Here is a 24650-nt window from a genome sequence, read left to right on the forward strand (position 1 = left end):
ATCCAGTTTTCCAAAGCCACACCAACATACCTTTCAATTATTTCTTTGATTCCACAGCAAAGACCATGGTGCCTGAAAGTTGAATGATTAGCTCCTATTGCACTGCTCAACACACAATGCCTTTGCCCAAGCAGTGAGGCAAAGAAGTATAATAGAAGCTGTTATATGGCACTCTATTTTGCTTTGTCAAATGGCATTTTAAAAAAATACTTGCTAGAAACAGAAAGTTTCTCAAAACCCAGAAGCACAAGTTATAACCTTTTGTAAGTAGATCAAAATATATCACAAATTACCACTCAGTATTTTCAAACTGAAATGTCTTTTCTCTGTTTTAAATGATGCTGCAGATCGGAAGCTGCAACAGACATTTACAGCTTGGGAGCTAAACCATGAAGAGTTTTCAGCATCCTTTGCCATAATGACACCTTTTGGTGAGTAAAGTAAAATCAACAAGCATTCCTCTTTATACTTACCATGGGATTTTTATGCCACTTCACTGGACAGAGGGAGTAATACATTTGGTCTTTTTATTGCTGAAGTAGAAAGTGCTCATTACCTATTTATGTTTATATATAGGAAAAAACCAGAGTTGTTTCAAGTGGCATACATCACACTGTTGTAGTGGTCGATTTTCTCAAGATGGTCTTCTGGGGTTTTGATGCAGTTTGTGGAGGCACAGTTGCAGGTCTTGGAGGAGGAAAGCTGTTACTGGGACTTATTCCCAGCCCTCCATTTTCCAGAGGAAACGGAGACAGAGGAGGCGGTGGAGGTGGCAGGGGTGGGCACTGGTGGGGCAGCTTTCCCACAGCACGGGCAGGCTCACCGTGCAAGTGCACCTCCCTGTTTTTAATGTTATACCGAACATCACAGTCAGGGCAATAGCCATGGTACTGCACTTTTTCACTAAATCGTACCCGTTCCCTCGCTCCTGGCTGAGAACACCGCTCTTTCTCAGGTCTGTGCATCAGAGGCTGCATTGCAACTTTCTCTAAATTACTGTTCGGCATACAGCACATATCCCCATTTGGGACACGGCTGGGCCCGACTGGCAAGCCCCCATTTCGCAGTAGGGTACCATTAGTCTTGACAGGTTTGGCTGCAGGAGGCAGCCTGGGAGGCTCATCACGTTTGATGGGTGTCAGTCGTGGAGGAGGTGGGGGTGGATTTGGCTTCCGCAGCACTGTGAGGATAGCAGAGGGGTGTGCAGGGGGTTTGATGAGCGGTGCGTTGCCCCGCACCTTGACTTTCTCCAAGCTGGAAGCTGTTGTGCTGCTGGAGCTGCTGTTGAGTGTGTCCGTTTTGGAACTGTCTGTCATCTCATCCTCCAGCTGCAAGTCAGATGTCAGCGTGTCAATCTGGTCAACCACCTGCACAACAGCCAGAGTGAAAACAGTGAGAAATGCTTACCCCACTGGAGGCACTGGAAAGCAAAAAGACTCCATTATTAGCTTTGTTTCAGTTCCCATAACCAAAGCATCCTCATTATTTTAATTTTATTACCTTTATTTATTTTTTCTTGCCAAAACAGTAGTAAAAACAACAGCAATAATAATAATATAATAATAATAACAATAACAATAACAATAACAATAATATAATAATAATAATAATAACAACAACAACAACAACAACATTATGGATGGTTAGCTTAGTAGATTATCACCAAATACAAAAGAAATATAACTTTAAACACTCTTCAATGAAACTCCATTTCTTTCCCTCTAAGGTTTACTTGGCAATATCATTGTACATGAACTGTAATCCTACAATATTATGCCTTGCCTTCCAGTGCCAGAGGAGACTGAATTATTTAACTCTAGTTTCTACATGACAGCTTCTGAATTCAAATCTTCTGCAGAGTATATTTTAGCTCTGACCTTTCACACTATCTAGATTTAAATAACCTCTGTATAAATGGTATTATACACTCACAATCATAAGTTTGGTACATGTCATTTCTGACATATTTTAACATAGAAAAGGTACCATCAAGCAACTTTCTTCAGTTATTATACTGTATTATTTCCCTTTATGAATATTTTCCTTAAGATCTGAGATCCTCTGAAGAAACTCAGAAATAGCATTTGTTGCAAGAAAAGAGGAAAAGTGCTTGGTTTCTGAAGTTACAACCTTTATTAACTCACACACTTTATTCCAAGGCTTCCTGTAGCCCCTGTATTTCTGTTTGTAGGTTTTACAGCGTTAGATCTACTACAGTCTACCAGACTCCTTTTAAACTCCTTTTAAACTAGAATGTGCAACCAATGGTGCCTTTACAAGATAGCAAAATTTGCCATGTGACAGTCAAAAGCTCTTCATGAAAACTACATTTCACTATGAACCTGTTTGATCAACTGTAGTTATAATAGCCAGGTGACCACAAGACACACCACAGAGATGAAGCACACATTTAAAAACTAATCCCCTTAACCCTTAATATCCACACAGCAGCATTACCTCACCTAAGGTAATCAGTAGCTGAAATATTATTTTTTGCTAGCTTTGGTGCATGAATAAATAATGTGCCACTGCTGGGAGTCCTTATGGGAGATCTGTGATGTTCTGGACAGACAGGTGGAGGGGATACATCCTAATGTATCTGAAATGAAACTAGATTGCCACTCCAGTTCTGTCAGTGAATCAATCCTTCTTACTGTCTCTTCATTTCTACTCCCTGCTTTCAATAATTCGGTCCTAATATTAATGACTTCTAAATACACCTCTTTTTGAGGAGCATAAACCATACGTTAACTGCAAAAAAATGGATGTCATTGCTGAAGGCAGCAACTTTTTATTCAGTAAAAGCAGTAATTCACTTATGTGCCCAGTGGTAAACAGTAAATAATGAAAGCAAAAGCACCACAGAATGAAGCAGCACTTTAGCTTCCACTGTTCATACTGTAGCTAAGAGCTATGCAATATAAAACTCATAAAAATTCATATGCAACAATTCAGTTCAGTGCCTTCTTTCTCCTAAAAACAGAAAACATGTAGATAACAGATTCAGAAAGAGTTCTTTTAAATACATTTGAAAATAACTTTTACAAGGTTTTTCTTTACAAGGCTAAAATGGCTCAAATTCACTTTTCAAAGCCCAATAATATGGTGCACTCCAGTTTCCATTTTAACATATGAATTTTTCTCCAAAACCCAAAACCACTTGTATTAAAAGCTACCTGATGAGAGGCATCTCAGAGTCCTGAGGGAATTGGTGTAGTCGCCAAGCCACTCTCCATAGTATCTGAAAAGTTGTGGCAGTAAAAGGATGTCCCTGGTGCCTTTAGAAAGGGACACATTACACCTATTCAAAAAAAGGGTAGCTAGGAGGACCCTGGGAACTACCAACCTGTCAGCCTCACCTCTGTGCATGGGAAGATCATGGTGTGGATTCTCCTAGGTCTGACAAGACACATGGAGGACAGGGAGGTGATCAAAGACAACCAACATGGCTTTACTCAGGGCAAATCCTGCCTTGTGAACATTGTGTCTTTCTATGATGGTCATTATATCAGTGAACAAAGGGTGACCTACTGATGTGATCTACCTGGACTTCCGTAAGGTATTTGACAAGATCCCCATAATATCCTACTCACCAAGTTGGAGAGATACACATTTGATGGGTGGGCTGTTCAGTGGGTAAGGAACTTGGCTGGAAGATCACATCCAGAGGGGAGAGGTCTATGGCTTGAAGTTCAGATGGAGACCTGTGACAAGTGGTGTCGCCAGGGGCCCATATTGGGTACTGTACTGTTTAATATTTTTATCAAAGATACAGACCTGCACCTATGTCACAACAATCCTAACAATACCAGCTGGGAGAGAAGCTTTTAGAAAGCAGTCCTGCAGAGAAGGACTGGGGGGTGCTGGTGGAATAAAAGTTGGACATCAGCCATGTGCTTGCAGCCCAGAAGGCCATCCTGGGCTGAAAGAAAAGAACTGCAGAAAAGAGATGCTCTCACTTTTTTGAACAATTCTAAAAATATGAAAAGTTTGACATTGACAAATTTTGCACTGCACATGCAAAAATTAACTACATCATAAGCCAGAAGAAGAAACATGTTAATTAACAAAAAGAATAAAAAAAAAAAAAAAAAAGGAAAAAAAAAAAGTCAGCTATATCAGAGAGAGCCTTCTCTTTGCCTTAAAGTAAGGAACTGTGAAACATGCTATGTCAGTAGATCTAACCTTGTGACTGCATCTCTAATCTCTAATCCTACAAGAAATTGCTTGCCTGCTATAATTACAAAAGGAAACTTTAAGATAGTCAAACTATTTACCTTCCTGTCACATTACCTCAACATTTCCTGTGTTGTTACTACTCTTGTGTTGGCAAAAATGAATATTCAGTGTAACTAGGGACACAAAAAGATCTTTTTCCCCACCAAGTCTTCACCTTAAATCCTGAACAGGTGAAAGAGGTGTCTACTAACAGTGCCTAGAAACTGCCTCTACAGTTTAAGATGCATAACATCAGAGTAGGATGCTATTCGCATGTGCTTATATTCCATATTTAGTCATCTATGGTTGTATCTTCTGCATTTGCTATGGATAATTTTTATACAGTGCCTATCTCCAACCCCAGTGAACACAGCTACCCTATCAAGGAGAAATGTAATGAAATTTAGTCTAGAAATGCATTTATAAAGTTTTCTATGTAAAAAACCATAAAAACCCCAAACAAAAAAATATACACAACAACAACAACAAAAAAAGAACTGGTCTAGGAGAAACAAGTGGTATACTTAGTACAATAATGTGAAAAACTAAAAAAAGCTAGTGCCATGGCAAGAATACAGCAATACAAAAGTCACAAAGAAATACCTCTGTAGAATCTTATCCCAGTCTCAAACAATTTCTAACTCAAGCTTCTTAACAAATTTTGCATTAGGTAGATCTTCATATAGTTGTCTACCATGAACATGCCTATTTTTTCCTGAACTCATGTAGGCTTTTAACATCTGCGATATCTTGCTGTTTCCCACCGTTATTATACAGATAGACTACCTACTCTATCTGCTTGAGGAAAAACACAGAGGATTTTACAGACAATGGGCTTCATGGGCTTGCATAACACTTCTGTAAAGCTCTTTTGTAAAACCATAGCTATCCAAGCCCTTTCAGGCTTAGATTTTTTTTTTTAATCAAATTTATGATTAACATCAGTAGAACAAAGAGTAGTAATTTTACATAACAAAGCAAAAACTGAACTAGCTGGATACATCTATATATCCTTCTGCCACCACTAGTATGTTAAGTTAAAAGTTTTAGAGTGCATCCAGCAGCAGCATCATACCTGAAGCTGCATTAATAATTAATTACATCAACACTGAGATACTCTAGCATAGCAATAAGGATTAATCAGATATTTGTGTTAATATACACATCTAGGCAGATTCAAAACTCAGCTTTCAGGAGACAACTCCTACAGTAGCATCTCAGTTAACTCACCCATCCTGCAGCACATGCAAAGGGCAAGATGAGTTGTGACTCTTGTCAGTGTTAATCTACAAAAGATAAACACCTCCCAAAGCAAACATGAATACATCCTAACACCATAAATAATAGGCAAAAAACCCCCAAAATGACAAAAAACCCACAACCCCGAAATCCAACCCTTCTGCAGTTTTTCATACACCAGAGGGGTTTTTGCTAAGGAACAGGTTAGTAATTTCAGCAAACTCATGCTACCCTTTGGAGTGTGTTATATAGTCTTTGATCCAACCTTACTCCTACTACATAAATTAATTCAGAAATACACTGTCTTCAATTACAACCTTTACTAAACAGTAACTGACATCTGGAAGGAGACTAAACACCAGGTAAGGCTGAATGTAAATGCATATATGTAAATTTAAGAATATGCTGCACTCTTGGGAATCTGCAAAAGACTGTAAACGCTCATTATCATCATGCTGAAAGCACTGCATAGCAAACCGGGAAGTCCCTATTCAAAATCTTAAAAGAAAAAGGCTTCTTTTCCATGAAGGAATAAAAAAAAAAGTAATAGAAAAGGCAGTATGCTGCTGTAAGTTCTCCTTTAAGAACTTAACATAGCCACAGTAATTCTTATGTGTACTATGTACCCTTTGCATGAAGTCTGCTAAGGACACTGATTGAAAAATTAGAGAGAAAGAGACGAAGACAGCTATGCAGCAGGTATTCACAGGATGTAGAATAGTATAATTAAAGTTCCTGTCACACAGAAAAGAACCTTGATAAGACTATGATAAACAGACAGAAATCCTAAGACAGCAAACAAATCCCTTTCTAAAAAAGCAAGTTCAAAGAATATTCGTTAAGAAACAAACAAAAAAACAAAGCAAAGGAAAACAAAACAAAACTGTTCTAAAAATGTAGCTAAAATAAGTCAACATTTCTTCTACATAATAACATTTAACTTTACACTTCCAGTGGAATATGCACATAATCCTCTATTTGGCAATATAGGAAATTAATTTTGCAAAAGCATAAGGAATTAAATGGTTTTATGTCATATCTAGAAACACAGAGAGGTTACACTTACTTTAACTCTGGTAAGGAAGTGCAATGATTTCACACATGGCTAAGTACTCATGCTGGAAGATAAACTGCAACACAGACAATGATGAAAAAGGAGTGTCACTCCAAGTTATCAGACTTGCCTTTCCTTTGCTCCCCTCTCGTGCTCATAATAATGCAGTCAACATTATTGTTGTAACAATAATTGCACCAAAACTGTGCAAGCATAGTTAAACAATCCACATTTTTGAAATAAGAAGTATGATGCTATGATGCATATCTCTATGGGAAGCAGTGTTAGCTGAGAGCTGTTCAAGAACATATTCGAAGAGCAGGAAGTGAATCTGGCATAGCTTGTTCTCAACATTGACAGATGACAAAACTACAAAAAAAGCACTTTCAAGTACTGGAGAAATTCATGACGACTACAAATTTAAAAATAGTGCAAGTTTAATTTTGTATGGCTTACAAAGAAAACTGCAACTTAACAGAAAATCAGCATTTTCCCCTTTATTGTTATACTGATGTCAATTACATTTTTTTTTTTCTTCTTTCTTCTCCAGTGTGGCTTAAAGCATGCATTACATATATTCTCTACGACTAATAAAGCTCATGAAAGTAATGCTCATTTTCTTTATAGGGACACTGAAATCTACTCTTCATAATATTGCTAAAAATGCAAAGCCACAATAAGAAGAGTTTATAACTACTTTATTTGGGTTTCATACATTTTCTTCTAAATTTGTGGAATTCTAAATTATATTTTTGGAAACAAAAAGACAGCAGAACTGAATTGTTTATGATATTAGGTAATGAAAGAGAAAACACTGAAAGGATGAATCTAGACATAGTAAACACAAATTTGATCAACTATTTCTGTGTAAATATTTCTAAAGTCATTGGCACAAATCAGGAAATTCAAAAGACAAATTCTTAATTAGCATTCAGTGATTAAGTGCATATGTGAATAAAAAGGCTTCCTTGTAAAAACCTCAAAAGAATACTTACATACATATTTCCATAATGCATGGATCTCTTTTGTTTAGTATAAAGAGGACAAAGAATTCTAGAGCTACGAGACCTTGGTGTGTCTTCTGAATTAAATGTATCTTTCTAAATCAACATTTTAGAAGCTGTGGCTTGCTACTGCTTTTCTTTCTCAAAACAGGTAACAAAATTCAAAATAGCTGCGAGTTGACAAAAACTAAGGAATAATTAGTCTGTGCATTCTTGTTACTTCTAGTCTTTTCTGAATTAAGTATTATGAAACATTTCAAAATGGAGTACCATAAAATGATAGATTTTAGTCCTTACGTAACAACATCTGCTATAAACATTGGTTAAAAGTGACTACTAAAGTGACTTTACATTAGTTTGAGTGAATGCAAATATTTGTCTAAGCTCTTAACTATTAATATGAACATGTAGAATTTCCTTAGAGTGTGTGCTTCCCCAAACTACTAATGCTTACCTTAGAGACTAAAAGTTTCTCTGTAGGGTTAGAAAAAAATGCCTCACTAACCACATAAACAGTTTCCTAGTACACTCTGGATACATTAGTAACAGCTATTGTTAATAAAAGCCCTAAATAACATTGCAGCTCTGAAAAAGAATTTAAAATATCCAGCACACCCAAAGGAATCTTCTGAGAAGTTGGTAAACAATTCTATTGTAATTGTTTTGTGGTAACTCCAATCTTAAGCACTGGGTATACTTCTCTCTTTTTAAATAAAACACCTCACTAGGCAAAGTATTAATCAACATCCTTCCTCTTTCTCAGACAGTTTGCAAGAAACTCCAAAAATAAATGTTTAAAACACTCCTGTTTCAAAACCAAAAAGATATCCCCCAAGAAAACCCAATATATCTTTTTCAAGACCATATGTTGGGCTGGTGTGTTTTTTTGATTGAAATAATTTTATTAGTGAAATACTACTCTGAGTCTAGGTGGCCTACATATTATAGTATTTCAGGACCATTTCTGTTACAGCTCCAAAGCCACATTTAAGCCCAAGTGAAATGTGCAAAGAATTTACACTAAGTACTAATTCCAAGACTGTTGGACACTTGCTAAAATAGAGTTTCAGTAGAGTTGAACAGAACTGGAGGGTTTAGCTTAGCAGACACCTTTCTAACCAGTCCTTTTCACTACAAAACAGGACCCAAAATGGCACAGTCCATTAAGTTTATTATAATTAAAAGTTTGAAAAAATCCAAAGTTTAAAGCAAATTTAAATGAAGTGACAGCACCATTTACTTTTTACAGTGACAAAAATTCTAAAGCAGTAGCATTTTTTTTTCTTCATATATACTTGCAATAGTCCTTCTGTTGGTATGGTTTCATTGAGAGAGCAAGCTTCACTTTATGCTTGGTTAGGTTAAAATATAGGTTAAAATGGGTTAAAATATCTGCCTGGAGAAAAACAATGTAATTGATAGTGATGTTTATTAAAATGTTGTACAGTTCTTTCAGCTGAGAGTAATTAAAATGAGTAAGCTGCCTTCTCCCTCTTGCTCTTCAGTGAGCTGCTGATGACTTCTGGAAGTGTGCTGTAGACATTGTTCCAAAAATGACAGAACAGAAAAGATCTTGGAATGTTGACCTTACTGAAGGCTTCCTGAGACTCCATTTGTCTTTTTCCATCTGGATGTACTTGGCAGAATCCACAACAGGAGATAGCCCATGGTGAGCTTACATCACCCATAAATATTAGTAATAAATCAGCTGAACTCTGCCACTAGAGAAAGTAATTGCTATGAACCATATAGGTTGGAAATGAATACTTGGTTGCCTTTTAATTATTAGTCACTCCAAATTAAATGACTTCTGCTCACACAGCATCACAGCGTACTTAAGGAATTTAATTAAAGGTCACAGAACATTCTATCATAGTAGTTATGGGTAACATTTTTTTCTCAGATTCCTTTCAATAAAATGCTGCATGTGCATGAGGGAAATATAAAAATAAGGAGCTTATATCTCATCCTTGGTACTATATACATACCATAGAAGTTGTTTGTTCAGTCTCAGTGCTCCTGAACCACTTTTTTAATTCAATATGCTAATTATCTGACAAAAACTAGTAACAATATAATAGATTAAAAAAATGGTTCCCTTATGCAAATATCTAGATCCTGTCAGCTCATTACTACAGCTTTATATTTATTTTAAACACTGAATGAGAGTAAAGTGTAGCTAAGGATATTAAAAAAAAAATAACATGATTAAAAATTTTTAGCATAAATAAAATATTCACATTAGCATAATATAAAAGTTGTCACTACAGCTGTTTAAAAAAAAAATCAAAGTAAATAATGTGGTAATGCTACACATTTACATAGATGGTTGCTTACCTTATATAGTTAAAGCTGTATGTAATCAAGAAAGATTTCTATCTGCCTTCCAATAAAAAAAAAAATTTAACAAATAACAAATTAATGATGCATGGGGAACAAAGGTAATGGAGCAGAATTTACAACTAATGTTTTCACTGAGTCACACATTCTATTTCCTGAGTCTTAAAAACATTTATCTAACATCTTTAAGAGGTTGTTAAGATGGAGGAAGTCTTTTGCTTTCAAATCTAGTATTTATTCTGTTAATCAACCTAACAGAAATAATTAGGAAATCTGTAGCTCAGATATTTTCATCATTTTTGAAGGAGGTAATTGAGGTAATTGTTTCTGAGTGTGCCAAAACACAATTACATGTGCATTTTTTCAAGCAATGACTAATAAATTTCTTCCCTTAACCCATGATTTGTGTATTATGAGACGTTGTTCCTATTCTATTTCTGGTGGTACATCAGGTAGTTAATAACAAGCAAAGAGTTCTGCTCGTGTGGCACCTGCAAAGAGGCTGAGTCTTTTATGCCTGTAATGTACTTACACACTAAGAATTACTGAAAGAGTAAAAGAGAAATGACCATTTCACCTGTTACGTGGTGTACTTGGTACCATAACACTTTTTTTTTTTACATCTTGTGGTTTCATCACACTCATTTGTACTCAGTTTAGATGCCTCTGCTCTGTGGCATTCATTTCCCTTCTGTGCAGTTACTTTTGACTTGTTACAAGTATAAATTAAAGACTGAAAGTGAAATTCAAGTAGTTTGTTTCCCTCAGTTTAGGAATAACTGCATTACAGCATGACACTGCAGTAGTAGGCTAAATGTATGCAGAGGGTAGAAAATAATTTCCAGACAGATTTGCAAAACAGAGTGCTTTGTAGTGTGGGAGAGCGATCGCCTGCCCAAGCCATGCTGGGCAGCAAGCTGCAGTCAAGATTCAAGGGCTGCTGCAGACTTCTTGGTACTGGATTACCTACAATGCATTTTTAATTGAGCTACCATGTTGATAAAAAAGCTATGGAATATTCATTTGAAATTTATATATGTTAATTTGTATTTCTCTACTGACTGTGACAATAGAAGAAAAATATGATCTAAAACTCATGGAGAAAAGAGAAAAAGAGGCTGTTTTCTGTCTGCTGGACCTTACTTTCACATTATCATCTGGAATTTACAAGACATGAATCCTTCTTTCTCCATCTCTCTTTTTAATTTTCTTTTCTTTCTTTTTAATATATAACATGCAAACAGCACAATTTCTGCTCAGGTTAATTATGCAGTCCCTCAGGTACTAAATAATTTATTTGATTGCCACCCACATTACTAATCCACTTAGAAGAGTCTTCACGTGCAGTCCTTTTAATTCCCAATCCCTTCTGGTAGTAGCAGTACTAGTGGCAGCAGGAATGAAATGTTTTGTACGTATTATGTTGAAGTGATCCTGAGATGCAAAGAGTGGAATTTTTCCAGTGCTACTGGCAGGATGCACAGAGAAGCACCAGGAAGGCAGATGAAGTGCCTGCTTCTGCAGCTGTCCTATGGAGGTTATCTTTATTTTCTTTATTTCAATTACAACTGAAGTCCTACTATTCATCAGAACATGGCTAGCAAGAACATGAGTCATTATAAACAACAGAACTTTTGTTTATGCATTGTAAGTTTACCATAGATATTATCTACTCCTATATACAACATAATCAGATAGCACTGAACAAATAATAATTTTGTTTTCTGGGCAATTAGTGAAAAGAAAATTATATATGTAATGTTCATAATATTTTAATAATGAGACCTAGACCTTTAGAGACAGGATTTGCCCTACTAGAAAATTAAATATAAGCTGCAAATGTAGATACTTGGGTTTCAGATACATAAAACATGTACATAAGACATGTACACTAAGGTAAGAATACAGGAGAGTGATGTAAATTGTGGAAAATATCTGTACTTGAAAATAAAGCAATCCTGAAATGTCTAAAGAAAAAGTAAGTACAGTAAATTATTTTAAAGTTTAAAATGATAACCCTAAGGACTAGTATTTAGTTTTTTAAAAGACGTAAGATATTTCAAAACAAGTTTATTTATTTAAGTAGAAAGTGTAAGCTCTGGCACATGGGTCAAAAAAGAGAGAACTCTCTGTTCAAAGCTTGACCAGTGGTATCATGAGGGTAGGAGTTGTTTCTTTTGGTCTAGATACAATATGTAAAAGATAAAGGATAAGGATAATTAGGGATAATCAAGGATAAGGAAATTAATAAGGGATAAGGAAAATTAAACATTAAATAACAATAATATTTAAATTATCTTTTAGATTCTACAATTTTGTACATTTAAATTACTCCTACTTAATACTTCATTGGTATGACAATAGTACTATGTGCTAAACACTGCTTTTTAATAACTGATTCCATCCTTTGTTACTGAACACCCTATTACACATACCAACTACCCTTTTAACGGAAAGTACTAGAGAATGTGTCAAGAGATGAAAAATCCTAGCCAACATAAGTTATTGCAAAAAAACACTGCCATAAAATCATTGAGCACACTCCTATCCAGTCACAGTTCTTGCTGTAGAAGAAATAATTCATAATATATTTTTAAACTGTCAGTTTTAAAATTTTTTTTTTAATGAAAGGAAAATAAAATTGCAATTGCTTTAAATGTATTTGCTATCTATTCTACTTATGTATATTTTGCAGATTTTCTTTAAAGAGATCACATGAAACAGATGCATGCCCAGTGGTTTCTAATCTCTAGTTCTGTTATTGACATCTGTGGTGATAACACAAGAGAGGAGCTCCATCTTTATATTATCCTGTTTTTCTCTTTATCTCTCAACCATTAACACTGTACACTCTGGAACAAGAGTTACATTTCTCACATACATAAAATTCCCTGCAAAACTATGTGCTGTCTGTTAATATTATTCTCAATGCTATTTTGGAGCAGAGCACTATTGAGTAGTCCTCTTGGATGATTTTGTTGGCTAATAGGTTCTCTCTGCAGGAGGATAAATTAAACACAATCATGTTTCAAGTGCAGATGTTTCAAAATTCAAATATACCTTTCATTAACATTTCCTTGTAATATATGCACTAGAACATTTATTTAAAAAAAAACCCAAACCACTCAGAATTCACTTCATCCAATGGAAATTACATTACTGATACCAGCTAATGTAAGCAGTGGTGTAAATTACATATTTTCAATACTAAGATGTAAGTTTATGATGTATTAAGCCACATAATACTAAATGTCCCTATGGTAATTCTGAACACGTTCAAATATCCCTGACCCTTTGTAAGCCATGTTCTCACAGACACTGATGTGTATAGTCCTAGCAGAATTTGGGGTCTTAGATCTTGCTTCCATTCAAGCACTAATCATATCTGTCTGATTTCACAGGAAGTGATGTAAATACTTGTCCCAGAATCCCAATTTCAAGAAAAAAGAAACCCAAAAAACTTCCTTTTTTTTTTTCTTAAAAAAAAAAATAAATTTGAAGTAAGTACAATCATTGAATGAGATTAGATATTCCATTAAGTTAAGAAACATACACACAAACTGAGCCTATAAATCCTGTTACAAAAGATACCGGGTGAGAAATAGCTACAGCGAAGCCATGAGTTACCTACCTAAGCAGTTGAGCCATGTTATCTTGGGTACTGAAAGATAAATTTTTCTGATCAAGTTTCAGAAGGATTTCGGGCTTCAGTTTTCCTAGGATTACCCATCTCAAAATCACCATGATTTGATGCAAGAGGACAGCAAAGTGTCGATCAGACTGCAGAAGTTCCCATCACCTGACTCTTCACATTTCCTAGCAATTTCCCAGGCTACTTACTATCTGGCTTGATGTTGCAAGTTTCCAGTCAGTACAAGTAAGTTACACAGCAAGTAAATAAAAGGGCATACAGTTTGTGTCAAAATCACTCATTCTGAAGCTATCCCATGTCTGGATCCACTTCATTGTCCATTTGCAAGGTTACCTGAATTATACACTATGGATTTCTGGTCTTGTTTATTCCTAAATCTCAGAAAACTGTGAGCACCCTCTGATACCCTTAACTACTAACAAACTGTTACTAATAAAGATTATAAATATCTCTTGAAATCAAGTAAGCTTTTGCTTACATGCTACCCAACACAATCTTACTCAACTAAATGTACAACTTTTCTCAGACATCGTTCAGCTTCTGGAACTGAATTCCAGGATGCACCGAGACCCATGAACTCATTGGTTACACCACACATGGATGATGTAGATCTCACTAAATTAGCTTTTTTAAAGCCATTGTAGAAAATACCACTTTTACCACAAAGACCTATCAGAATTTTTATTGGACATTTTTTCCAATGAACAAAAATAAACACCTGTATAGTGCCCCAGTGACTAGAAGAAACAATGATATGCTGCACAATGATGTATTCATTTCCAAGTGGTTATTACACTGAATACTATAAAAAAATAATTTGTGTTACATAAACTCTGACAAACAAAAATGTAAATTCCAGGACCAGAAAAGTGTAAGGTACCATAGAAGAAGAACACTAGAGTGCTTATTTCAAAACCAGAAAAAAAAGTATGTTTCTATTAAAAATAAATGTAAAAAAGCAATTGAAAACTGAGTGCAAAAGAGCTTTAGGTGTGGAATTTTTCACTTAGACTTTTCAGTAGATCACTTTCTTTGTGAAAACTGGAGAAAATTAACTTTACATCATTGAAATGGAAGTGAGAATGTCCTACTAATGGACTCACTACTTCAAGGACATTGAGTAACAATACACTAATGTATGCACCGGTCCGAGACTGAAAAAGGATGATCTGCAGATCTAGGTAAGCATGATAAAAATCAAATAAGGAGTGAATATTAATACATATTATATTAATATATAGTATTATATATTAAGAATATTAATTTTGTAGGATTTTTTTTTAATTCACAGAAGTGACTAAGGTAAGCAAGAAGAATGTTCTTTCTCTAGTGAGGCAGAAATTACTCAGATCTTTCAGAAGCTTAGCAAGGACAAAGCACAGTTAAGTTCAGCCTATCTAGCTGTAGTTTATAGGCTTCCTAGCATTACTAGGATAAATGTCAGATTAATAGTCAGCATGGAGTCCTGACAGCTAAAAGACTGAATCTCTTAAGCATTGTGACTGTAGTATGATCCCTGTAACACATTATACATTACAGGTAGCGAAATAAGAACCTAGATCCTTTCTTAATTAAATCAATTTGTTTCGATTCACTGACATCAGATTCTTACTCCACAGATAGAACTAGGTTTCTATAACCAGTAAGTATTATATGAAATGGTAGCACTGCTGTCTAAAAGAAAAAAAAAAAGACAATAAAGGAAACATCATTATGATACAAAAGAGATAACAACAGGTCAATGAGGGGAATCCATGGGCCAAGATGTTGTTGAGATACAAAACATGTTCATTCATGCTGATAGTTTTTATTGATTGACTGGAAGAGAAAACTGAGGAACAATAAATCTGTATTATTTTTCCCACTGGGCTGTAGTAAATGATGAATCCTAACTTGATACTAAAAACCCAATAATACAGCCATTTCCATTGCTGCTAGCAGTAGTAGAGTTACCTTTAATCGTTCTCTCTAAGGACAGAGTTTAGATAGAGAAGTCATGAACATAAATAAATTAAAAAATCCATGCTATGGGAATTAATCTTCTAAAGAATACATATATAAGGCAGGCCACAATTATTTGTTGTATTCAGAATAAATAAGGAAAATTTACTGAAAGATAGATATTATATTAGACTTTAATTCAAGACAAACCCTAAATATACAAGCACATCTCTCTTTCAGACTGTGTTTACTTAGAAGAATAAAAAAGCAGTAATATATTTATAAGACCAGCTGATGGCTAGGAAAAAAGCGCTCTTACTTTCACACACACATAATTTTTATTAAGTAATAAAGAAATAAAATAAAAAAAAAATAGAGAAAGGATTTTAGGTTTTACTTTTTCCCAGCCTTGTGCTCAATTTAACTCCTTTATACATCTTCCTCCTTATCTCAGCAGAATGAAAACTTTGAAAAAGAAAGAGGGAAAAAAGCAGAGTTTTCTCAGCTGAATTCTTTACTAAACCAGATATATGATCTATACTTTCAATTTGTGTATTCTAAAAAAAAGAAGTGAAAATTAATTCTTGTGATCTCTGAATCCAGGGGAGAAATCATTTAATTATGAAAAATGAAAAAACAGCTATCTTCCAATCCATGCGCTATGAAATTATTTTGATCAAAGAAGGAACATTCAAGAAAATAAAATTAAATTCTATTTTCTGTTGACTTACATCAGCTTATCAAATCTTTTGAAATCTATTCTTTGCATTATGTTGCCATTACAGTGTCCACTTCTGTCAACTATTTTAATCCTCCTCCTTGTTTTCATTAAACATGAAGAAATTTAAATACAATTTTCATGGCTGTTGTATCTGACATTTCAGACACCTATTTGCTTTTCAGATCTTTCACTGTCAACTGATAGTTATATTGGAAAACTCTTAAAGCAGCTATAGCTATACTGACTAAAAGTCACTTAATTAATATGCAGTTATAAAAGTAAATTAGTTATTTTTCCACAGACCTTCTGTTCTGGTCGCTGGCACAATTTACTATGTTCATACTCATAAAATCTGAACATGAAGATTTGGTAGTTGTTACAGTTGCCAAGACACCAGTTTTCCAGATTGCATGACTGTGAGGCACCTAAGTAACTGAAACAATAATATTAACCTAGCCATTAAAATTTTCATATTCAACAGTACCATGCAAGTGCAACATCCATGTAGCAAGTAAAAATGATTTAGAAGAATGATTTAGATTCTTCAAAGCTTAGTAGTCGTTAGTAGTACCCAGTTCTGTGAAGAAATATACTGACTGCTCCATGCTTCAAAGCTACACAAGTCATGACCTTCAAGGTAGTGAATGTATCATTGAATGCTAGAATACATTCTTGCTTTCTAATAGACAGTAAGAATATGCAATAATGCATCTTTGCATGGATGAGTATAATGTACTAGCTTCTTTTGGATGTCTGATACTTAGAAACACTGAAACACATGGAAACACTGAAGGGAGAAGTCAATATCACTGAGGTTGATTACAGCCATAAGACAGGAATCACAGATTCACAGAATGTTTAGGTCAGAAGAGACCTCCAAGATCCAACCTTTGTCCAACCTTTGACCAACACCATAAGCTAAATACTAAATCATGTCCTTAAGGACCAGATCCAAATGCCTTTTAAATGCCTACAGAGATGGTGATTCCACCACTGCCCTGGGCAGGCCATGCTAATGCCTGACAACCCTCTCAGTGAATATATATTTCCTAACATCCAGCCTAACAGCTTCTATCCATTTCCTCTGGTCCAGTTCACCAAGGAGCAGAGGCTGTTTCCCCCCTCGCTCCATCCTCCCTTGAGGCAGCTGAAGAGAGCCATGAGGTCTCCTCTCAGCCTCCTCTTCTCCAGACTGAACACCGCCAGCTCCCTCATCCGCTCCTCACAGGACTTGTGCTCAAGGCCTTTCATGAGCTTTGTTGCCCTTCTCTGGCATGATACTATATGAATCAGCCAGTTAACAATATATCCATATAATCTTTCGCTTTTGCCAGTACATTGCCAGCAAAATGATAGAAGGAAGACTTTGAAGTGCAAAACATCTACAAGACATGTTAATCTTCAAATATAACTTAACAAAAGTTCTCCTGAGATTACTGTTAGAAGTGGAAAAAGCTGCTCACCATCTGAATGTAAAGTGGCTATTAAACATATTGTGCAGCCCTCACAGTACAAAGCCTCCACCTCACCCTCCTTACTGCTCCTGTACCAGCACTACTTACATGTGTCAGGTACTACCACAACCTGTGCAACAGCCATGCCTGAGTAATGCCTCTCTGCTGCAGCCAAAAGTGTCCTGTTAGTCATCATCTTGCAGTCCAGATAGATACTGTAAGCTGGACTGCAGCAAAACTGTTTTCCTCTGGCCTAACTGCAGCAGCTAGAACTTGAGGACAATTCTGCCCCTCCTGGACCTCTTTGGCAAAGCCATGGATCAAGCTGAACTGTGCAGCTCTTCTTGCCTTGTGGTCTCTGCTGTGCAGGGTGAGCAGCCATGCCAGAGTAGAAGTCTCCTTCATTGGCCTGTGCTGTGACTACACTAGAAAAGTCTCGGCTGCCATCACGATGCAAGGCATAAAGAAGGCAGGAGCCTTTACTGTAGCTTTGGAGCAACTTCAGATATACAAAAGTCTTTAGTACAAACTGAAGTGTAAGAAGGTAAAATCTCCAGCCTTGAGGGTACATGCTGAATCAGGAAGATTAATGTGATGCTTGCAGAATTTTCCCCTTAACCCTGGAAGCCCCAGTTTTGCTCACCATCCTGCATTTTCAACTGGTCCTCCTGAGATAGACAGGAACTGGAACCAGTATCCCTTACTGCCTAGTACCTACTGAGGACCAACAATGTGGCTTCCCTTGCACCATGAGCTTGAGGACAGAACAGTAAGTAAGAAGCTCCCTTGTCCCTTACAACCCCTAAGCTCAAGCCCAGGATTTGTTTTGAGGGAAGATTCTGTGAATGTGGCTTTTACTGACTTCTGAATCTTAAACAGCAGAAAAGAATTTGGCTGCTTCGATACTCCATGCAAGTATAGGAAAAACTGTTTTTTCCTTCAGTTAGATTTAAAAATCTCAACCAAAGGACTCCCCATCCCATCCCTTTTTTGTTTAGGATTGAGGTTTTTTTGTTTTGGTTTGGTTTTTTTTGTTTTGAGATGAAGAAACTCACTATCACAGTGTCTGTTTTCCACATAGACTCTAATTTTATGTGCTACAGAGAACATTTAAGCTCCTTGAATGCTTCAATATGACTGCACTGAGGTAAAGGCAAAACCACTCCTTTTCCTTTCTTCATCCTCCGCTGTCAGTGGAGATTTTAGAAATGTAGCAGAGAGGCTCCCAGCACAGTACAAGCAAATTCCAAAGCTAATGAGCTAACAAGGTAAAGAAGTTTAGCTACAGCAGGAATTTAGTTACTGGCAACATGAGGTCAGTGGATAGATCCAAAATACAGTATTTTTTGACTGATGTGCTCAATTCTGGCCCCTTATCCCCAAGTGGCACAGAATAGGTGCTAGTAGGACAAGGAAAGGAAAGGCAATTGCCTTTGTGCAGAAAAAAACCCAAGAAACAAAACCCCCAAATAGACTAAGGTATTTCAGCTGGGAAAAGCAAGGATGAAGTTATAATCAAATAATAAACTGCTATTCACCAGCACCTCTGTATAAATGACACATCTTTTACCCCTTCACCACTACCAAGGTAAAGATTAGCCACACTCATAATGCAGAACATAAGGAGCAGTAAATGAAACTATCAAGATGCAATTTCAAGACACAGCATAATGGGAGTTCTTGTCTTAGCTAAAATCTGTCATTCTTTTACATTTCCTACACTCTTCTTCAGTTCAGAAAATCCTTTGTGAGAGCTAAACTAGAACTTGAATGTTTTCAAGAGACTGTATGGTCTCCTCCAGTAAATGTTTTTTAGGAGGGAAAATAAATAAATAAATACACAGCACTATGATTTAAGGAAAATGCAAGGTTTCTCTGTTCACTTCCAACCGTGCTGCTTCCTTCCCCCCCCCAAGAAAAAGAATCATTAGTTACTCAGTAAAGCTGTGCGTTTGAGGTAACGAAGGACATACAATGAAGGACGTATAAACAAAAGTTTTTATCTAAGCATGAGAAAGTTTCACTCCTGCTCTGTGAATAAATGTAGAAACATGCAACAGAAGGAACTGATGAAACAGGAGAGGGAACATAGCTGCAGAAAACGAGGATGCATTGCACATTAATATCTTGCCTAGATTACATTCTCTTTGGTACTTTCAAAAAAAATTAAAAATAAACAGCATGGCTGAGAGATGAAGGACTAATTCTTTACATAGTGATCAGACATTGGAACGGGCTGCCCAGGGATGTGGTGGATTCTCTGTCCCTGGAGGTCCATCTGATGTGGCACTCAGTGTCATGATCTGGAAACAACTGTGGCAATGGATTAAAGGTTGGACTTGATGATCTTAGAGGTCCTTTCCAACCTGGCTGATTCTGTGATTCTGTTAACACTCATTTAACTGATGTTTCAAGCAGCTCCTATCAATAACTCTCTTTGAGGACATGCATCCTAGAAACAGATGTTCATCAGGATAGACGGAAGAACATATTCAGCTATACCTTTTAGATGTTAAAACTGAAGAATAAAATACAGTTGCATGAAATTAAAACTACCAACTGATACTCTTCTTTTGCTCACACATGGTAAGAAACAAGCAGCTCATCATGATTAAGTTATCTGGCATTTCAGCTCATATGCAATACAGGTACATAAAGAAAAGCATCTTTTATATATATATATATATATATATATATACTAAAAAAAATGCCATTCAGATGCAAGAGCACTATTAATAGTACATTTGCCTTATTTATTGTAATGTTCACTCATGTAAATTAAGTCACGTCTTAAGGGAATACATTTATTCTGGGTTAACACAGAGAGGTAAACATATGCTTTTATTTTTCACCTTTTTGGTTAGCTGCATTTGCAATAAGTGACTTCTTAGCCCAAAACATACTTCTTTTGTTGTGTTAGATTTTGTTTGTTTGTTTGTTTTGTTTTTGGGGGTTTTCTGTTTGCTTGTTTTATTGGGTTTTGTTTTGGTTTGGTTTTGTTGTTGTTTTTTGTTTGACTGGGTTTTTTGTTTTGTTTTGGGGGTTTTGTTTGGGTTTGTTTGCTTTTATTTTATGGAAACGAGGAAATGGAAATAAGAAAACAGTGAGGTAAATGTTTTACTTAGAAATCAAGCAAGTTGGAAATACTGAATACCAGAAGTTAAGATAAACATATTTCTATACATGCTGCTTTCAGAAAGTATTGCTAATTTACTTAAGTCCCTATGTATCTTCCTCTCAGGTTTATAATTTTTCATGTCTTTCAACCAAAACTTTAAATACAAAAATTGGCCTCAGAACAAATGAACAATGGAAATCTAAAGCCAAGGCACCACATTCATTGTACTCTTGCTTTATGAAGGAAAATGTCTAAAAATGAAGTGTCCTGGTTGACTGAAGACAAATCAGTCCAATTTGAGACACAGAAAGATCACTTCTTCAAATATTTGTTCTTTGTGATTATATTTTTCCTGAATCTAAAATCATACACTGAAATACAGTATGTATAACAGTAAGTAAATACCTTGGGATTTTAATTCACATGCAAAAGTTCCAGAAGTCCTACTGCAAACATGTTCTTGAATTTATATTGCATAAAATATTTATGGAAATCCATGTAGGTTCCTAATTAACCTATAGTAAATACAAATCTGAACTAGTTTCAGTTGCTCAAGGCAAGGCTGACAAGTCAGCAGCATCCCCTGCCACCTCAAACTTAGGAACCACACTGGACTTACTGTACCCACCACACTGGAACCTACAGAACAATTTTAGAGAGGAGTAAAATTTTATTGTAACTTGTATATTTTGTGACAGAAAGTATTTTATTACTCTAATTGCCTATATCCTAATGCATCTAAAGGAATAAAGTAAAAATAGCAAAGCTGTAAAGTAACGATGATGTGCCTAAGGGAGGTCAAGGGAGCAGCCATCACATTTTACTCCTCTATATTTTTCATTGTGGGCATTTTAAAATGCTGGGAGTCTACAGGTTAAGGATACAAGGACCAAGGAACAGTTAACAGAGATCATCATGTGTCCTGGGATCATCATGTGCTGAGACTTTCAAAACACTATTAGAAAACTGCTGTTTTATAAAACTTCATGAATCACAAGTTGATGACATGAAGTGATAAAGAGACTGTAAGCATCAAGTACATTTAATTTCCTCTCCCAAGTGCTTTTGACATTTTTGCTGAATTGGCAGTAATTTTCTGAACTTCATGAGTTTGAAGCTACTCTTTCCACAGAGAAAGAGTCCTATAAACACAATACTTGTACTTCCACGCCGTAAAGATGATTAAGGTTACAAGGCAGTTAAATAAAAACATTCAGATTTTAATCTTAAAGTTCCTCTGCCTATCATAAGGAAGAAGAAATTGTTTTGATGTTTCTTTAATATTAATTTTCCTTCACATTTGGGAAACATAGAATGAGTACCACTGTTACCACCAAACTATGCTTGAAAGCAAATACCACAATACCTTGATGAAAAGAAACACAGCATTTATTACACTTAGAGGTTGATATTTCTGGTTTGCAGTGGGGAAACTTACATGTTCAATGATACAGAAAGCCCTGAAGTATTCAAATACGGCAAGGAATCGTTCACCAGAACAGTACAGTCTTCCACTAGATGGGACTGACTGAATTTGTGAGCATCTTACTCCTTATTCTCATCATGTTAATTATAAAATAACAAATCAGATTTCTGCTTGACTGAAACCTCCCAAGAAAGAGCTGGTCTTTCCCTATTGTCCTAGTTTGCCTGAAGCATTTCTTTCCTTATATCACTGTATAAGAAGGGAAGACTTATTTATTTTTAAATCTTTGAAAAAGAATGTAGATAAACTCAGGTTTCCAAAATAACACTGATTGAAAAGTAGGATAAAGAGTCTCTCAGAAGTGCAGCCTCCCCTCAGAATCTGGCTCTGCATTCAGAAATGTGGATATTCACATAAATGACTGAAGAGGAGTGAAGCAAAAAGGATAGTTTTAAAATATATTAAACACTACAACTGGACTATGAAAGCCAAGAAATCCCAGCTTACATTAGAATCAACAATCTTTATATGCCATTGTAAAAATACCAAATTAAATTTTTCATTCATTGAAATAAAATGCCTCATGAATCTCTCTACTGAAAAGCCATTTCTAATTTAAAAATTTCCAGTGATGTTAGCAAGCAGATATATTTATACATAGGAGATGATAGCAATTATCATCCTTGATATGATTTTTTATTTGGCATTATGCATTATTTGGCCTCTGCAAAGAGGTCAACTATTCCAGTTTCTGGAATTAAAGGCATGAACTTCTCATGAAATGCCATCAAAGAACTTTAATTCTTCCACATTGCTGCAGGCTACCCTAACAAATGGATTAGAAGAGTAGAACCTAATTTTAGACAGATGCCACAAGAAAAAAGGCTGTAATATACATTCAGAGTATCTATTATTTGTTGGTGTTTACTTTTACATGGATAGGGAAGGTCATTTTCAAGCCATAGTAGATCTCCACACACAACTCAAGGCTTCTGTGCTGCAGTGGAACTGACATTTCCCCTCATCCAGCAGCTTGTTACTTATTTACCATTCTGACAAAGGAGTCTTTACTTTGAAAACCTCCTTGGTCTGCACAGTGGCCAGTGCTGTGACCAACTGTGCTTCTCATTGCACAGAAAATGAGTAATAGAAGCTTTTCATTGTATCTGTGGCATCTGAGTGGAAGACAGAAAACACATAATCAGTGCATCCAGGTTCACAGACTGGAAAATGAAGTCCCAAAAAGCACAAAGAAGTCAAATTTCAGAAAAAATACATTCACAATAATTGCTTGTGACAAAACACACGGTTAAACATGCAGTTGAAAAGCAAGTGTGAGAGGACAGAAGAACACTTGAAACTGCAGCTGCAGTCTTAAACATAACTTTCACCTTTCTTCAAACTAGTATGAAACACCACTATAGGTCCCAGATTCCTCAGAGGCATAGACAACAGGCAAGTTTTAACTACAGAGCACCTGTAGTTAAGGCATGGATGGCCTTAACTTGCTACAGAAAAAAATTGGGCAAATCTGATATTATGGCAGTAGCTTCCTCTCTGAAAAATTTAGAGGAAAACGCTGACAGCATTTTGGACAAATAGATAATACCCAAAAGGCCTTTAATCTTGTTACAAAAAATGGGTGAAGCTCACATCATTTTATTAAAATGTCACTTTTCTAGACATTCACTGCTGGCTGCCATTGAAAGCAGGTTCTTGAGCTCCATATATCCTTACCCAACAGAGCTGTCATATATCAATTTGGAACACAACAAATTTGGATTTTGCATTACAATTTTGGATAAAAAAGTAATAATGGCTAGAAAACTCCTTCAAGAGCCCACCTTCTTCCACCATATATCACAACCTCCAGGCTCAAAAGATGTTTTGATTTAATCTGGAAGGCATCTTTGGAGTGTTGAAATAATCACTATAAAATCAATCCTAAACTTGAGAATTCTTTAACTTGTCAAAAGTGACAAAACTCAGTCTGCTAGACTTGAAAGAGTTTGGGTTTTTTTGTTTTGTTGTTGTTGTTGTTGTTTTTGTAGACTTGCAGACCTAGGAAATTTTTGGCATTGGAATACACATTTCTGGCTTTACTTCCTTATTTTTTAAACAATTGCGAGAATGAGTGTCAGATTTTTTTCTATTAAAAATCTAGTTTCATGTAAGACCATTATGCAGAATCCAAGAGACACAAAAAATCCCAAATATTTGCTATCATCAGTGGTATTTCCTTTATCTTAATGACAAAACACTGTACACAGCATCTGGAGATGAGATGATGTGTCTTTTTAAAATTTTACTTATTTGTCTTCTGCAGTCTGGCACAGAAACATAATGTAGCCTCTAAACAGAATTAAGCATTAATAAAAAGGCCATAAATTCTGTGTCAGCCCTGCAGATTGATAATCCATGTATGTGTTTAGAATTTAAAAAAATAAATAAATATAAAATTGCTGTGATCCTGGAAGTATAAT

At 35.7% G+C, this 24650-nt stretch overlaps 1 protein-coding gene across 1 annotated transcript in view; it reads right to left on the bottom strand.

Annotated features, from left to right (window-relative positions):
- Positions 1-528: 528 nt before the first annotated feature.
- Positions 529-24650, bottom strand: part of PRR16 (proline rich 16) — a 93408-nt gene continuing 69286 nt past the window's right edge. The window contains exon 2 of the mRNA XM_030467669.1: positions 529-1367. Within this exon, the coding sequence (XP_030323529.1) occupies positions 609-1367 (759 nt within the window). The 3' untranslated portion in view covers positions 529-608. The remainder of the gene's footprint in view (positions 1368-24650) is intronic.

This window comes from Calypte anna, chromosome Z (assembly GCF_003957555.1).
Source record: "Calypte anna isolate BGI_N300 chromosome Z, bCalAnn1_v1.p, whole genome shotgun sequence".
In the NCBI taxonomy this organism is placed as follows: domain Eukaryota; kingdom Metazoa; phylum Chordata; class Aves; order Apodiformes; family Trochilidae; genus Calypte; species Calypte anna.